Consider the following 18,106-nt stretch of genomic DNA (forward strand, 5'->3'; position numbering starts at 1 on the left):
CGTTTGATTCCATGTGAATATTGCAACCCTCAATGGCACATGGGAAATGTATACCTTGGAGTCGGGTGTTCATTATTATGATATGTCACATATTCAAGTTGTAAGCAACACTGAAGTAGACTAGACAAAATAATTACATTGTGAACGATATAAACAAATGTATAAACAAATTCTATTATATTTTTATTTCTATTAAAAGTACTTATTTAAACATAGTATAATAATGATTAAAATGATTCAATTTACACTTGTCTATTAGCTGTTCTGTATTTAAAATGATAAAAATACATCATGTAATCAAAAAAAGTGCAAAATCATAACTCACTACAGACTTGCAAGCATCTAGATCAGTATTTCCTTAATGTTACAAAAAGGCTTGGCTCTTCCAATGCCACTTGTGTATCACCTAGAATTCAATGTTTTTAGACTTTCTCTGGTCATTCATGTGCTTGGAACTCATAATTCTGATATTTCCAACACTAGAAGGATACATAATAATCAATAGTCATGGGTGATCCCACCACACAAACATGTAATCCCAAGCCCTCATTCACACATTTGAGAGCCCTCCAAAATTAAAATTAAAATTAAAAATCAGTCACTGGCAAATTTGTAGTATATATTTATTTTTTTCATTCATTCTAAATTTAACCAGGTTAAAAATTCATTTAGATTAAAATCTTTTTTACAAGAGTGACTTGGCCAAAAAAGGGCAGCTACAATTACATAAACATATACACAACAGAAAAACACAATCAAGGATCACAACAGCAATATACCAAAGGATAAAACACATAATCTGTTAACTTAAACTCGTTCAATGATGGAAGCATATTCAGCTTTAATATGTTTTGTAAATTATTCCAAGCAGAAGAAGCATTATTTAAAGCCTTTTTTCTAGCTCTGTTCGAACCCGAGGAACTTTAAGATATATCAAATAATTAGAACGAAAAACATTATTACTGTAATATCCTAAAACAATGTTATATATAATATAAAGATTTATATATATATTTTTTAAATCGTCAGTATACACAGCAACTTTTGAATGGCTGTTAATGAAAAAAAATATTTTTGGATCCAGATGGTGTAGTTACGACATACCAGCAGGGGCTAACTGGGTCATGCTAACCAGCCAAACTTTTTCAGCTTGGTGTAAACTTGACCAGAGTCGATTTACATGACATTGTACACCAGGCGCTTTTTAATTTGATATAAAATTCTCTATTTCAAAATATTGAAATCGTTGAGTTGAGCAAATTGGTTGGTTTTACATGCAGTCATGTACCAAAGTATTTACAGGCACTATATAAATATACTGATGAAATATCTCTGAATGATGTGTAATTCTAGTGTTAAGTCCGTTTATTTACTGTATGACAGGATTGTCATTGTAACTCAGATTTCAACTCCAAAGTCTGTCCGATGAAACCATGTTTTTCTTTTCCTCCCGGTTAATTTCAAATGACATTGCTGTGACAGAAGGGCAGAAGTTTTTTAAATGCTTTCTTAAAGTCCTCGTTAAAGATGGTGTATATTAGCGGATTTATGAGGGAATTGAGATACCCAAGCCAGGTGAGGAAATCTGCAAGCACAGCAGAGGTGCTGCAGGTCGGACAAATATTCACTATCACCTCCTTCAGGAAGAATGGTAACCAACACACCACAAAGGCTCCCAAGATAAGTCCTAATGTCAAAGCCGCCCGTCTTTCCCTAGCCCCCGGGTTCCTGCGGACCTTGATGAGATTACCCGACGAGGAAGTGCTGCGCACCCTTTCCCCATCTGTTGTTGATGGTTCGGAAAATGACTTCTCGATTGGGCAGAATGTGTCGGGGCTGAGGGTGATGTCTTTATCGGAGCTCATTCCTGAAAGCATGACGCTGCTCACTGTCTGTTTGACTAATCGGCTGCTCCCTCGACGGTTACGCAGTGTCTCTGCCGCTTTGTAGATCTTGAAGTAAAGAACCAAAATGAGGGCCAGTGGAATATAGAATGCTCCAAAAGTGGAGTAGACAGTGAAAGCCACATGGTCGTGCTCAATCCAGCAGTCCATGACTTCCCTCTTCCCATCCTTGTTTTCCACACTTGAGGATTTCCTCCACACTAAAGGTGGTAGAGAAACCAACACAGACAGTGTCCACAGGGAAAAAATGGTAATGATTGCTCTTTTATACGTGCGTTTCTGGGAATAAGCCACAGCATCGGTGATGGCGCGGTATCGATCAAGTGCAATGGCAGCCAGGTGTAAAATTGAACAGGTGCAGCATGTAACATCAACACCCAACCACAGGTGACACACTATCGGACCAAGAACCCACGTCTCTTCTGCGATGTACACAATGCTGATGGGCATCACTAGAACAGCTACCAAAAGATCTGTCACAGCTAGAGAGCAGATAAGATAGTTGGCGGGTTGGTGCAGTTTGCGGGTGATCAGGATAGCAGTGATGACCAGAGAGTTGATGCCGGTGGTCGCCACAGCCAGGAAGGAGAGAGTCAGGGAGAGGAGGATCTTGCTGGGACTCATCTGGCTGGCCAAAACATCAGAGAGATCCACAGATGAGCAATTGCTGGGGTCCATGGTGAACGTATTCGCCATACGGTTGTGACCTGTGAGTGTTAGATAAAGCAAAAGTATGAGCAAGAGCAAAACTCCTTCCTGTTCGAAAAATAAAAGAGATTGACTTTTCAGTTTACATTGATACCAGGGAGTGTGAAAAAAAAGTCTTAAAGGAGTAGTTCCCTTTAAAATTAAAATTTATTTATTCACCCTCAAGGTGTGTATGACCTTCTTCTTTCAGACGAATACAATCGGAGTTATAACACCCTGACGTGTCTGAGCTTTATAATGGCAGTGGATAGCCTTAAATGCATTTGTTTAATTGTTATAACTTTGTCCCAATTTTAAAATTCATCATACACAAATATGAAATAATACATTTAAAACTTCTTGTAGAAATTTTAATAGTCATTTATCCCTAACAGATATAATAAGAGAGAGAACCTATTCAATGTATAAAAATATATGTGTGTACGTGCTTGTGTGTGACGTTTCAGGAACATATGGGACAGGACCTCTGACCTTAGGGACGGTCAGTTTTGGACAGTTTATTTCAGTACCAGTTTGTGTCTTTAAGTAGAAACTGAACAGCAGTAAGGACCTTATCTTGGTGGGTGAAAGGTACAGCGGGTGAGGAGGAACCTTGAAAAGAGTATAAAGGCTGTCTCATATCTTCCTGTTGGGTGTCACTCTCTTGCACAGCGTAACTTCTGTGTACTAGACTGAACCTATTCTTGCAAGAATAAATACTTTTCTTTTTATTAATTTGACTCTGAGTGTCTCTTACGATGATGTTTAACAGGATTTTTGCCACAACAATCTGGTGTCAGAACAGTGGGATTCCTTGGAAGTGCCTTCTGGACCTGAGAGCGGACGGTGATTGATCATCCTGGACTGAGCAGTTCCAGCTCTACCTCGTAAGCTTTAGAGAGAGGGGCCGACCGCTATCAGGGCCAGGAGAAATTCCAGAATTGAATGAAAGCGAACCCGTGGCAACCCAAAACATCTCTGGTAAGAGACGGCTAAAATATTTTCTTTTGGGGTAAAATATTTTTCTTTTGGTATAAGAGTGAGCGAACTATACTGGCTGAGACTGTTTTCTATGGTGCGAGATCAAGAGTTTTAAGGCATAGACTGAGGCAAGAGGTCCTCGACCAAGAAATTGAGGCCCTTAAACAGGTCAAGAGATTTTCTAAACTGAGGCTGAGTCAAGAAGTTTTGACCGAGGATTGAGCTCTCGCAAAAGTGGGAAATTGAGACCTTTAAAAAGGTCAAGAGGTTTTTCCACACCAAAAGTTAATTAAGGCTAACTGAAATACTGATTTTGGGTGAACCATAATTAACGACCCCTGTCCAATTTTAGGTTAAAAATCGGATCTGTCGGAGACGTCTGACAGATTACTAGACGAGCGTCAAACAAAATCCACGGAGAACAGAAAACAGTCAGTATGGGGAAATCTCAAAACAAGCTTGCCAAAATTTGATATGCCGGTTTTCTGTCAGATGCTGAAAGAATTATGGGGAGAAAATGCATGCAGGGTATTGAAAAGTTTAATCAAATATCATGATTTTCCCAAGTGAGGGGACATTGAGCGCTACGAGATTAAAAGTAATGCGGGAATCAGTTGAACAGGGCAGTGAGAAACAAAAAGGTTGTTTTGGCTGCGTTCAACATGTGTGAATAGGCAGATTATAAAAAAGTAAAAAGTCGAACTGCCAGGAGAAATAAAGTTTTTACTTCTTCATCCAGTAAATGGATGCATGACATTAGATGTCTGAGAACTTAAATTTAAATGATAAGGATTGAAGTAGCAAGCAGCAATAAAGCTGTCTGTGTGAAATAGAGGGAAAAGTGAGAGACTTGATGGAAGAGGGAAGTGAAAAACAAAAAGGTTGGTGTGTGAGAAATATGTGTGGGGATTGTAAGCAAACAATCATGTACTGGTTAGATAATGAAGGAACTGGCATGTAGGGAAAGATGGAAGAAATATAGTAGAAAACTATATGTGATGAAAATAAAATGTCTGACAGAATTTATGGAAGTCAAATTAAGTGTTTAAATGGTATGAAAAATGAGTTTCAGAATAAAAATAAGGCATTGAGTATGATTAAAGGGGATTAATGTGATATAAAGATAAGGAATGTTTCATTAAGCAAAATGGGGAACAATTCTATATTTTAATGGTAAAATAATGATTGAAATGATGTTTAGTTTTAGTTTGACAACCATTGTGTTTTGAACTTAAAGGGTCCAGCTATGCTGGGAGTACAGCAACAGTGCTTGCTTATTTACCCCGGCTTTCAGATGTTAAATATGTACTTGTTTTGTAATCAGTGTTGTTGATGATAATACTAAATTAGTGAAATGTAAAGACAGCTATGTCTAAAGATTCTGGAAATCAATAATGTATAATGTCGGACATTTTGTTGATATTAAGTCATTGAAGCAAAAGATATTGTCTGTTTTATAAAATAAATTCTGTGTCGGGGATAATTTCCCTGGACAAGCGACTAAAGTTAAACAGAAACTTTGTGAAAACAGCTTAGGATATTTTGAGCATTTCGCTGCAGCTTAATGTTCTGCCAATAATAATGATAAAGATTATGATGCGGCTATTGTCATTGAATCCGCCGCTGGTGGACTGTAAAAGAATACAGAGAACTGCTTATCAGTGGCTCTGTTTGCATTCCTGAATGGGACACACTGCTTCAAGGGTGTGCAGTAAGTTGGAGCCGACAGAGGGTGGTTTAATTGTGGTCAGCAGGACCATTTAACACGTAACTGTAAATGCCCACCGAGAAGGTGTTTAATAAAGTGATATACATTTCTGGAGTTAATGTGGGTTTGAAAGTAGATCAATGTTTAATATAAGGATATTAAAGTTTTCGTCTGAGAAATAAGAGATAAAAAACCAGGTCAAAAGATTGAAGTCTTAAAGTGAATCCTTTTGAAGAAAGGATCTATAATAGTATTTTTTTTTTAAAGTGAATTGATTAATACAGTTTGATCTAAAATTAATGACTCCAACAAATGTGAGTTGCAAAATATATAAAAGTATCTAAAAGGATGATTGTATGTTAATTAAACATTTTAAAAGGGTTTAGGTTATATAGAGAGACTAATCTCACGGATTATTTATAATAACTGCAAAAGATGTATCAAAAGCAGGGAGTGACTTTTCGTCAAAGTTAGTGTGAATTCTAATTGGAGATTGATAAACTCCTAGGAAAAATGTAAGTCAGATATTAAATTATGGTAATTGAGAAATTGACAACTAAAATTGAGATGAAATGGGAAACGTTATTGAGAACTAGAATAATTATTTTTATCAAATAAGCAGAAGCAGTAGGCTACTGGATTAACAGTTGCTAAATGTAAAAATGTGTAGAAAGACATTGATTAAACAAACAGCTTGAAAAGTTTTGACCATGAAAGAACTAAAGCTGATGTTTAGCTTTTAAAAGATAAGCTTGTGATTTGGCTGAAACTGTTCGATTATCTTAATCTGGTGTGTGCTGTGGCTGAAACGGTCTGCGCGACAGAGACTCAATATGAGTGGAAATTTGTAATGTCTAAATTCCCTGATGTATGGGCAAAAGACACCTATAAAATTATGTTTATTTGAAAACGTATGTCATTTCTGGCAAAGATGCCTTAGCTGGGCTAGAGTTAAAAGTCTGATGTTAAAAAGTTCCAGTACTGAATGCCTCAGAGTCTCTCTCTTATTCAATGTCAGCTAAAAGCTGCTATCTGAGCCTGTGTCATAAGTGATAATAAGCTATTGATAGAAAAGCACAGTGTTTCAGTTGAAAATCGTAGACACAGAGATGTTAAAAGAATCATTGCCATTCAGAGGGCAATTTGTATTTGTAAATGTTTTAAAAGTAAAACTGAATGACTTTAAAGAATTCTTTAAAACAATAATGCAGATCTTAAACGATAGAAGTGACGTTTTTGATTAATTTATTTTAGGACCAGTAACTTTGTCTCATTTTAGTCTCCACCATACAGGGACGATGGCTCCGGCTACAGATGTAGATGTACACCGAATAGATGGTTATGATGACTATGAGTATAATCTAAGCAGTGCTTGGTTCCTGCTTTAAGGTGTTAAATGTATTTTAGTGATGAAATGCTGCTGTTATTAACCTGTCTCCCTGTGTTAACACTATTAGGCAGCCCAAATGGCTCAGGTGACTCTTGAATGTGCCTTTCCTAAGCTCCGGAAAAAAACTGATATGTTGGAGAAAACTGATTTGGTAATGGGAAGAGCGGCTACCAGTGTGCACGAAGGTGATTTCGCAATGACGGGTAAGATCTTCTTTGGCCAGACAGAAGGCAACCCAAGGCAGGGGGTCACCGCAGACACTGGGCATCTCCTGATGGGGGGTGGGGGGGTTATGTGAGATGGGTATGAGAGTCGAGCAGATTCTGTGAGGCCAGCAGATTCATTACACCATGAACGGGAGATGCGCTGTGAGAGGTTACGGCGGTCTTACCCAGAAATGTGAGTTCCTCTACACCACTCACCAGAAACCTCATTGATTGTATGGCTTGTTTTTCATTGTGACAAGTGTCTGCAACTATGCCAGGGGACAACACCCTGAAGAGAAGAAAATTAAAGATAAAGAGCTAATGGGAATGGGCTTTCAAGAGCCAGTTGAGACCATGAGGTGATTGTCATTATTTGTTGTGGAGACAGTAGCAAAACTTTATATGATGTTGGTTGCCTTATAGGCAAGAAAATGTATAGAAGTGTCTATAACATAGTTTTGACTCCTGAAGGTCGTTAGGCATGGTGGTGGCTAAAGATGAAGACAGCTCTTTAGAAATTTAAATCTTTTTAGAGATGATATAATGAAAAGCGAACATTGAAGATGAACAGTTAAAATATGTGTCTAATATGAGTGTGTGATGGTGACTGCACTCTATGTCTTGTATGTGTTAGTTTGGGGTACTAATACTCCATCTGAATAGTGTGTAAATTGTGTCATTAGCTACTAGAATGTGTTAAGGCAAATGACAAATTTTAAAGAAGCTGTTAATTCTGTTAGGTCGATCTGATGAAAAGACAATACAGAACATGGGACGAGCTTTAAATGGATTATTTATCCAGCTCTGTCTGCTACTGGTAATTATGAATTAATCTATGGATTAAAAGCATTTATGTAAATTGGATTTGTGAAGTTGTAGTTCGCCATCCATCATGGGTGAGATAAACTAAAATGTTATAGATTTGACGGCAACAACAAAGTGACATATTGGCTAAGTCAATATCAAATTATCCAGAGAGTCCTTCACATTTATGATTATTGTGAACAAAGGGGGAAAATGTTGTTTGACTGAAACAATTGATGACTTTGAAAATGTTTTTAGATGACTGAATTAAGGGACCAAACAACAGGCCTGAAAAGCAGGATACACTGTAGGACTGAGGGCCGTAGCTCTTCAAATACTCTAATAAGAAGATGTGTTTGTGGCTTTAAGTAATATTTTTGTTTCAAGAGGCAGAGAAAGATGTCTGGAGGAAATTTGGCTTTAGGACAACGTTTGGGTTAGTGGTGATGGCAAACTTTATCCAAACACCATTATGTTAGATTGATGCACGAGTTGATTCATGCATCAAAAGGGGGAATGGTAACAATTGGTAACAATTTTGGTAACAATTGACAAATATGGCCAAAATATGGTTTACTAAGGGACAATATATGTTGGGAGGATAATGGGCTTAATTGGGTAAAAGCCTGGCAAGAAGCCATTCTTCTCCCTAACAAAATTGCTGTCTGTAAGTGTATTTGCAGGACTATTTCAACACGAAACGCCAGGGCAGATGTGGCAGCGAAGGGCGCGGCAGCACAGCAGACAAAATAAACTATGTGTACCTTACTATCTGAAAATAACCTCGACATTTGTTTTTCTTTACAGAGCATGCAGACTTTTGATACAGGGCAGAATGTGCCCAATAAGATAATGGCTATGGATGAATTTGACTAACTATCCTGGCCTGGGTTATTATTGTGGCAGCATATTCAGCGCATAACTGAAAATTTTCCTTTTACAGGATGTCAGGATGGATTGCAGCAAACAGAACTGATTCTGTTCCAAATGTATAAATGTTGTCTTGTTTACATAACCAAGTGGGTTGACTGTTTTTCAGGGAAAAGGGGACTCAAAGTGCTATTAAGTGAGCAAGAAATTATTTAGTGAAAAGATGATTTGTTAAATGAGAAGAAACAGAGTTGCATTCGACAAGTGTTGAGAATAAACTTGAAATTCTTTATGAATATCATCAGCAAGGTGAACAAATGGTGAAAATTCCACAGGTTACACCAAAAAGGGGCGACCGGCTAGACAAGCGGTCACTAACAAAACCTTAAGGTCTTCATTCACAGGTCAAAGCAGGAAATGGTTCACTCCAGTGGGGGTGCGTCGTTATCTAAGGAGAAAATCTGGTAATGATCAGAAAATGGTTGGAGAGTGGGACACCTGGGTCCAAGCCCCTCACCTTAGACTACATCGACAGGCCTCAACCATCATATAGAGCACAAAAAAAGGGATCAAAGGCTCGTGCTAGTAACAGCCTCCCTCACCGACCAGGGAAAGACCACGGCAACGACTCGTAAAGAGTCACCCTGGTGAAGACGGAATGTCCATGGGGCAAACGAGATGACCAACACACCTGGAGGAAGATGCACCAACTAATGGTTTGAGTTTAGCAAAAGAATCTGGTTTTGTGATGATTTTGATGATTTTATTTGATTGAATCAAAATAGGGCTTCGATCAAATGATTTGATTGGTTAAGGATTCATTAGAAAATATTTCAGGTAAATTATAGGGATTGTTATTGAAGAAACTTGTTGATTAGGCTTTCCATTAAGGGTAAGAAAGGCCGATCATGGGAAAATCTGTATGGTAATAAGCTAAAAGATGGTCTGTAATGGAAATATTAGAGTTAATTTTGATGGATAAAAAATATAAAACCTTTTCTGGATAGATTTTATTAAATACGGTGTTAAATAGAGCTTACTAAGTAAAACCATTGGCTGATCGAATTAAAGTTAGGAAATTATGGTTAGGATGGAAAATGGAGGGGATATATGGAAATGGGCGTGTATTGATGGTAAATGGATAAGATTGGTTAATCTTTGGGGGGTGCTGACTGCGAACTGTACTACCAATTTCAGCGATAGGATTATCAATATTGTTATGTTTACCATGCATTATAATGTGTGTTTCCAGCTCAGTACAGAGACTGGTTAAATCTGGGAGTCTGTTCAATTGGATGAACAAAATATGATGATACAAGTAGTGGCAGCTACTGCGACATGTGTTAAAGTGTATGTTTCCTTTTCTTTTTCTTTCTTTCTATGAATCTTTTTGATATGAAGAGAAGGTTGAAAGCTGTGGTTATTTGCTATGTGATGACGTACAAGGAGAGGGGTCGAAATGAGGGATTTTATTCTACTTTTATTTCTTTGTATTTCTTAGCCTGTTGAAATGCCATGTGGGTTTCAAGATGTGTAATGATAACCAGGGTGTTAAATTGATGTGTTTCCTACTTAAACTGTACACTATTTCTTGTTTATACTGAGGTGACTGAGGGTTCGATTTAGGTCGAGAGTGCAATAACAGTGCTTATTCATTCAGCCCGGCTTCAGTAAAGTCTGTACTTGCTTGCTAATACTTAAGGGACTATCCCCACAAAAACAGCCTAAGCTTTTACCTTTTCCAAATGTTATTTCACAAATGTTTAAGAAGAGTGATCTTTTATGTAGAAATCAGAGATGAAGAGTGTAAGTGCGATGATTGACTTAAAATTTGTCTTATTGTTTATTATTATAATTGAGTAATCTGAATGATAAAAAGCGGGGAATTGTTGTAGAAATTTTAATAGTCATTTATCCCTAACAGATATCATAAGAGAGAGAACCTATTCAATGTATAAAAATATATGTGTGTACGTGCTTGTGTGTGACGTTTCAGGAACATATGGGACAGGACCTCTGACCTTAGGGACGGTCAGTTTTGGCCAGTTTATTTCAGTACCAGTTTGGGTCTTTAAGTAGAAACTGAACAGCAGTAAGGACCTTATCTTGGTGGGTGAAAGGTACAGCGGGTGAGGAGGAACCTTGAAAAGAGTATAAAGGCTGTCTCATATCTTCCTGTTGGGTGTCACTCTCTTGCACAGCGTAACTTCTGTGTACTAGACTGAACCTATTCTTGCAAGAATAAATACTTTTCTTTTTATTAATTTGACTCTGAGTGTCTCTTACGATGATGTATAACAGGATTTTTGCCACAACAAACTCTAAACCAAGACTGTAATAATCAAAGAATTTCAACATTCATTGTGTGAAAAGTATTTAATCATGACATGATATTGTTTTCCCCTACATTACAACTGTCCTTCAGTTGTGGCACTTTTGTAGCCTGCCATTAAATTATCTTTAGCAAGACAAAGGAGTTTGCCATTTTATTTCAAAATGCTGTTTCCATCACAGAATGCTATTAAACAATATAATTTAATTGAGTTCAGACAAAAGACAGAATTTTTCCTGTTGGACATTATTAATGGACAAATAACATAATCTACTAAGTATGAAAAGCTTATTTTAAGAGTGCTAACTGAATACAATTTCACAGGCTTAATTCAAGTGCCCATTGCTGAGGAAACACTATGACAAACTGTTATGTTATTTTCAAATGTAAACTCAACTCAAGCACTTATTTTGATACAGTCTGCTATGCAAATTTCAAGGTGGCAAATTTGTTTGCCCCTTGTCCAAATTACCCCCTCACATGAGCATACAATGATTTTCAGGATTACACTGCTTAAAAATATGCCGGGTGTTTAAAAGGTACATACTACTTTTAGTTTTCTGTTTTGAGGCATTTGATTTATGCTTATAGGCTACATGCCAAGATAGATGAAATAATCTTAAAATGTTTACTATTTGTGTCACTACTGGTAGAGCTGTTATCTGGCCTTGCAGTAAAATGCTGATAACACTGAGAGATGTGGCGCCACCCTCAATATAATACGCCTCACACAAGTTTGGTGAATCATTTTTCACAGTGCAGTGGAAACACACAAGTAAGCATATCGCCTGCTTAAAAAGCAGGGAATAGATGGCCAACCCTGTCTTTATCAATGCCAAGCCATGCTAGTCAGTGTGATTATCCCAGCTATTTTCTCCTGCCAACCACACTTCTCACTTCCAGCTGTTGGTTATAGAGCAGGATCACACTGTTCTATCAGGTTGTTTAAACACTAACAGCACTCTTATCTCTTATGACATTTTTTTACAATTAAACCTTTATTGGCACTATAAACACATATTTACCCGCATTAACTATAAACAATGGCACTACCAAAGGATTTTGTCCTTTTAAAGAACAACGTGACACATTTAAAATGTTTATTTTATAAAGTTAACACTCCGGACTAAACTTGTATAAGTGTCTAGATTCAAAATTGATTCCAATATAGGGCCTACTCTGACACTAGCTAGCATGTCGCTAAGTGCTGCTTTCATATTGGTTGTTTGTTTGGTTCGAACTCGAGTTCAACAGTATTCACACTGTATTTTTTGTGATTGTATGTTTGCGTCATAAATGGCAATTTAGCTTGTTTCACTTTTATTCTAGGTTTTTGTACCTTAAGAAATAGCTACATTCTCTCTAATGGTATTGTCAATCCCGGATCTCAGGAAATGCACACAAATACACAGTTCTACTGAATCATACGTCAAAGTGGTTCAATTCAGTGATTTGGATTGTGTTCATGTCAGCGGCAAACCATACCAGAGTTCACATGAACCATACCCCAGACCACCTTTTTAAACTGGACTCAGGACAGGAAAACAGCGTTCAAATCATCCAACCATCATGAACCGACAAACGAACCCGGGTGCACACCAAAAATGCTAGTATGACACCAGTTTAAGAGTATACAAAGTATAAAAAACAGTAAGTATAAAAATAAGTAAAAATAAATATCTAACACACAAATATTGAGTAAAATAGTGCACTTTTATTTCATTTTTTAGCCCAAATGTTTTGTATGTATTCATATTCATAATTGGCTTTCATCCATCAATTGGATTTTTTTTGCTAAGCTTGCTGTAGTGTCTTCTGGGATTGTCTCCTCAGCAAAAGGCACAAGCAATACTGCCTTGAAATTTTGTCAAAATTACAAAATCTACTTTTTGGAAACAACCTTTGCATAATGAGCATTATGTTCAGAATCGTATTTCGGCATACATATTCATCTTAACGGAAATGGAACATCATAAATGATGTAGACAGCAAAAAATTTGAGCGACACTATAGCACTCATGTGAAGTGTGCACAATGCTCAACTCACATTTGATTTTAATATAATTTTGTGTTATCATGTTGCAAAGCTAATCTTAGAGGAACAAGATTTAGAATTTGCCATTTTTGCTAATGGTGATTTACGGTGCTCAGTTCTGCTGCCAGGGTTTCTGCCAATCACCTGAACCTAAATGTCATGTGACTAATCGCTGATTGACTGATGGCAACTCAACAACACAAACAGTCAGACTAGCAGTTAATCTGAGCTGTGTCGAAGGCTGCAGAAATGGAGATATCAAGCCCTCCATAAAGAACCAGTCACTGGTAAAACATCTACTTTTTAGTTTAATTAAAAACTGACAATATCTAGGTCACTTGCAAAAAAATAAAAATTGGACAAAATAGAATGGAGAAAGATGCTCTTTGACCTTTGATCAGAAAAACCTAGTGCTAATCTGGGGTGCATTTCTCAAACAATGGTGTAGCTTGTGTAGAAGATTTTATTATTTAGAAAATACGTAATTTAGCAATATATTTGTACACTATTATTTCCTCTGTGTGTTACTTTGGTTTGACTTTTGGAAGCTTGAAGAAAAGCCTGGAATGTTGCTAGATTCTAGTCACATGGTACAAGACCTTTACCCAAAAATATCTATAGGGTATGTTACCATCTTTGGAAAAGGATGTATATGTGTGAGCTGAGCAAAAATCTGGAGCTATCTTCTGCAGAAGATGCTCGGCTTTGTTGTAAAATAAAAAAGTCTGATGTTTCTGGCATCAAAGATCTCTGAGAAGTGATTTAACAAAAGAGAGAAACCACAACACTCGCAGCTTAACTACCATAGTACATTGCATAGTCGGTAGCTACCCTAGTGAAAAATAATACTTAAGCATAATTTATTCATATGTACTCTAGTATAACTAAACGTTTTTGTGGCTATAAATTGGTATACTTAAAGTCTGTTAAATTGGAACAACTAATTTTGTACTAAATGCATTTTAGTTGTCCAAAAGCATTCCTTAAATTCAACAAAAGTTGTATTATGTATAATAAGTTTTATAATGACTCTCTGTGAACATTAAAGATCCCAGGTGGTCCTTCGATAAATAAAGAGTAGGGGTGTAACTCCGGCATCCTGGCAAAATTTGCCCCTTGGCCTCTATCCATCATGGCCTCCTAATAATCCCCATATATATTCTGACTGGCTTCATCACTGTCTCTCCACCAGTAAGCTGGTGTTTGGTGGGCGTTCTGGAGCAATATGGCTGCCGTCTCATCATCCAGGTGGATGCTGCACATTGGTGGTGGTTGGGGAGATTCCCCCTTCCATGTAAAGTGCTTTGAGTACCCAGGAAAGTATATATAAATATAAAAAATTATTACTATTATTATTATAAAATGTACTTGTTTGTGCTAAAGTGGAACTATTCCAGTATACTTGAAGTGTGCCTTTTTACTGACATTTTACAGACACTCCCAGTATACCAATAACTCACTTCTCCGGAGAACATCAGTGAGTCAATTGAAACAGATATATGTACATTCAATGTAGGAAACACTACGGACTGGATGCGAACCCGGGTCGCTGATATGCGTCATGCAGATATGCATCACGCAAAATGGGTTTACTTCGTGTTCTTTCTATACTGTTACAAGTATTACTATAAGCAAACAGATTTTTATATCAATTACAGCAGAAATGTGAACGTGAACCAACAATGTGAATGTCTTAGCAGTACATTATTTGTTTGTATTCGGTGCATTTCACTGTGGATTATTTGGTAAATCAGTTGCAACTTTGGCGCATGCTTTGCAAACACAACACGCGATCAACAGACTGTATGTCATCTGGTCAATGCTCATCACTGCAACCTTTCATGTGATGGGAATAGATCTAAACACTTTTCACGATTCGTTAATCTTGATAGCTGTAATAGTGAAAACGTAGTAAAAGATTTCGAGAGAGAGAGTTCCACATGTAGTACTAGCTATTTCATTTGCAAAGATGTTAGCCTTTCACAGCAGTAGGCGTTTACACTTAAGTCTCACAGCAGACAGAGCAAACCTTCAAACAGAGGATTCAAATCAGAGGCTAAAATCAGGCTAGGAAAAAATACCTTTTTCTAAATTATGACAATTTTTTATGTAAAATCATAATAACATTATAAGGGCACCCCAAGGAAAGATTATAAAATAATACAAAAATCAAGTTTATGACCCCTTTAAAGTACCATTAATGGGAAAAGAGTATTAGTACAGTATGCATTGGAGTCTATTAGAAATACTAAATTAATAAAACTTCTGATCAAGTACGTGGATTTGTTTCACCATTTTAAACTGACTATATGTTGATTTCTTTATTTGTCATAATTTACACATCTTTACTTTTGTAACTATTTTTCAAATGTATGTAATGCTGCTTTGCTACCATTCAAAATTGTGAAAAGTGCTCTATAGAAATAAATTTGAATTGAATTAAACAACACATGGTATTCAAAGTGTGGTTAGATGATTGAAAATGTCAAATTTAAAACTTACTTAATGATTATGAATTATTGTTTTTTGCAACACGAAACACTTTTACTGTAAAATATTTTCATACTCAACAAGTAGATCTCAAATACAGTTCATTGTATTGTACATTTAATCATAACAGGTCAACAGAGGATTAAACAAAAATGTAGTGCTGGACAAATCACAAACACACAAATTATTCATTATATTTAATGAATAGTCCGGCAAACCCACTCTCCCAATAAAGATCTGTGTAACTTCCCCCGAAGCTAACACCACTGGCAGAACTCGAACACTCACAGTGTCCTGTTACATAGATAAGACCCGTTTTTTACGACCCCAAAAGGAAATTCCTGAGAGCTGTGACTCTTACTTAAATCTTACTGAGAAGGAGATTTAAGCCCTGTTAATCCTATATATTCTATATATATATATATATATATATATATATATATATATACTGTATATATATATATATATATATATGTGTGTCCTTCTCAAAAAATTAGCATATTGTGATAAAGTTCCTTATTTTCCATAATGTAATGATACAAATTAAACTTTCAAATATTTTAGATTCATTGCACACCAACTGAAATATTTCAGGTCTTTTATTGTTTTAATACTGATGATTTTGACATACAGCTCATGAAAACCCCAAATTCCCATTTCAAAAAATTAGCATATCATGAAAGGGTCTCTAAACGAGCTATTAACCTTATCATCTGAATCAACTAATTAACTCTAAACACCTGCAAAAGATTCCTGAGGCTTTTAAAAAGTCCCAGCCTGTTTCATTACTCAAAACCGCAATCATGGGTAAGACTGCCGACCTGACTGCTGTCCAGAAGGCCATCATTGACACCCTCAAGCAAGAGGGTAAGACACAGAAAGAAATTTCTGAACAAATAGGCTGTTCCCAGAGTGCTGTATCAAGGCACCTCAGTGGGAAGTCTTTGGGAAGGAAAAAGTGTGGCAAAAAAACACTTCACAACGAGAAGGGGTGACCGGACCCTGAGGAAGATTGTGGAGAAGGACCGATTCCAGACCTTGGGGGACCTGCGGAAGCAGTGGACTGAGTCTGGAGTAGAAACATCCAGAGCCACCGTGCACAGGCGTGTGCAGGAAATGGGCTACAGGTGCCGCATTCCCCAGGTCAAGCCACTTTTGAACCAGAAACAGCGGCAGAAGCGCCTGACCTGCGCTACAGAGAAGCAGCACACAGCGTTTTTTGCCACACTGTTTCCTTCCCACAGACTTCCCACTGATGTGCCTTGATACAGCACTCTGGGAACAGCCTACTTGGTCAGAAATTTCTTTCTGTGTCTTACCCTCTTGCTTGAGGGTGTCAATGATGGCCTTCTGGACAGCAGTCAGGTCGGCAGTCTTACCCATGATTGCGGTTTTGAGTAATTTTGGGTTTTCATGAGCTGTATGCCAAAATCATCAGTATTAAAACAATAAAAGACCGGAAATATTTCAGTTGGTGTGCAATGAATCTAAAATATATGAAAGTTTAATTTTTATCATTACATTATGGAAAATAATGAACTTCATCACAATATGCTAATTTTTTGAGAAGGACCTGTATATAACCACTTGAGAAATGTATAAACGTATCTAATTTTCACATCTCATGATTTTCCTTCTGATGTTGTTTTGGCCTATATTTTCTTGTAAACTCTAATGGGTTAATGTTTCAGACTTTGCATACTATGGTTAGCCAACATCATATGTGTGGCATATTTGGTCTTTATAACTTGGTACTTTAAAGATCGAAATGACTGTGTACATGATATGTCGATAACAACAACATATTATTATTAAAAAGAATCTTTCATAGTTTCTTCATCGCCTACCACCCCTCCAGCGTGCACATGCAAATGAGCACCCTTGAAACAAAGAGCCATAAACCAAATTCTCCCGCCTAGAACTTCCACCTTTCTTATTGGCCGAGCCAACCCTATGAGGTGGGACCTTTCTCAGGATTTATATTGCATCTCTTGACTCTCTTGACGTTTTTGCTCTTCGCGCTCTGAGCTTCTCTTAGCTCTCTCTTTCTCTTGGTCCTTCCTGAGAAGTCCTGATGTGAAGATGATGTTAAACTAGAAGTGTTCTAAGGACCCCTCCAAGCTTGTGCCAGGCTGCAGCCTTTTCTTTCCATTCACCAAAGACCCTATGACTTCAACTGTTTCTCTCTCATCAAAACAACATCAGCAAAGATGAACTGGAGCCTCAACAAATTGCATCAGGACAGTTTAATTCAAATGGGCGAGACATGCAAGTATCAAACTTAGTCTCATTACTTGATACATTACATATCCTTACGCCTTTTAAAGGACATGTTAGAACTAAACTGATGGTTTGCTCAAGGCTGTTGATCTGTTGAATTTCAAACAATGTTATAAATTCTTGCTTTCCTGTATTCTCCTTCAGCTCTCTTTCCCTTAGTAAACTGTATCCATGTATGTATGTGTATGTTAGAGTAGTTACCATGTTTAGTCTAGTTAATAAAGTCTTGTTCATATCATACATAAAGTTGTCCGTGTCAAGCTCGGAGTCACTAATCATATAAGATCTTGACTATTTGCTCTTAATAGTACTTAGTAAGAAAGACATTTCCCATGCCCCGGAAATGTACATTTCTATTAATTAATTAATAACAAATATTGAGGGTTCACAGGATGAACCGAGTAATTGGTTGTAATGTT

At 37.0% G+C, this 18,106-nt stretch overlaps 1 protein-coding gene across 1 annotated transcript; it reads right to left on the bottom strand.

Annotated features, from left to right (window-relative positions):
- Positions 1 to 1,408: 1,408 nt before the first annotated feature.
- On the bottom strand, positions 1,409 to 2,582 carry htr1fb (5-hydroxytryptamine (serotonin) receptor 1Fb). Its single transcript, XM_077246966.1, has one exon. It carries the CDS (start codon positions 2,580 to 2,582, stop codon positions 1,461 to 1,463), a length of 1,122 nt encoding a protein of 373 aa, XP_077103081.1. The 3' UTR covers positions 1,409 to 1,460.
- Between the last annotated feature and the right edge of the window lie 15,524 nt (positions 2,583 to 18,106).

The sequence above is a fragment of the Siphateles boraxobius genome, unplaced genomic scaffold (genome assembly GCF_051911475.1).
Source record: "Siphateles boraxobius isolate OS27281-9 unplaced genomic scaffold, OSU_SipBor_1 29, whole genome shotgun sequence".
NCBI lineage: Eukaryota > Metazoa > Chordata > Actinopteri > Cypriniformes > Leuciscidae > Siphateles > Siphateles boraxobius.

Excerpts from the sequence above, each read along its gene's own strand:
- htr1fb (XM_077246966.1), bottom strand. The coding sequence starts at position 2,582 with ATGGACCCCAGCAATTGCTCATCTGTGGATCTCTCTGATGTTTTGGCC.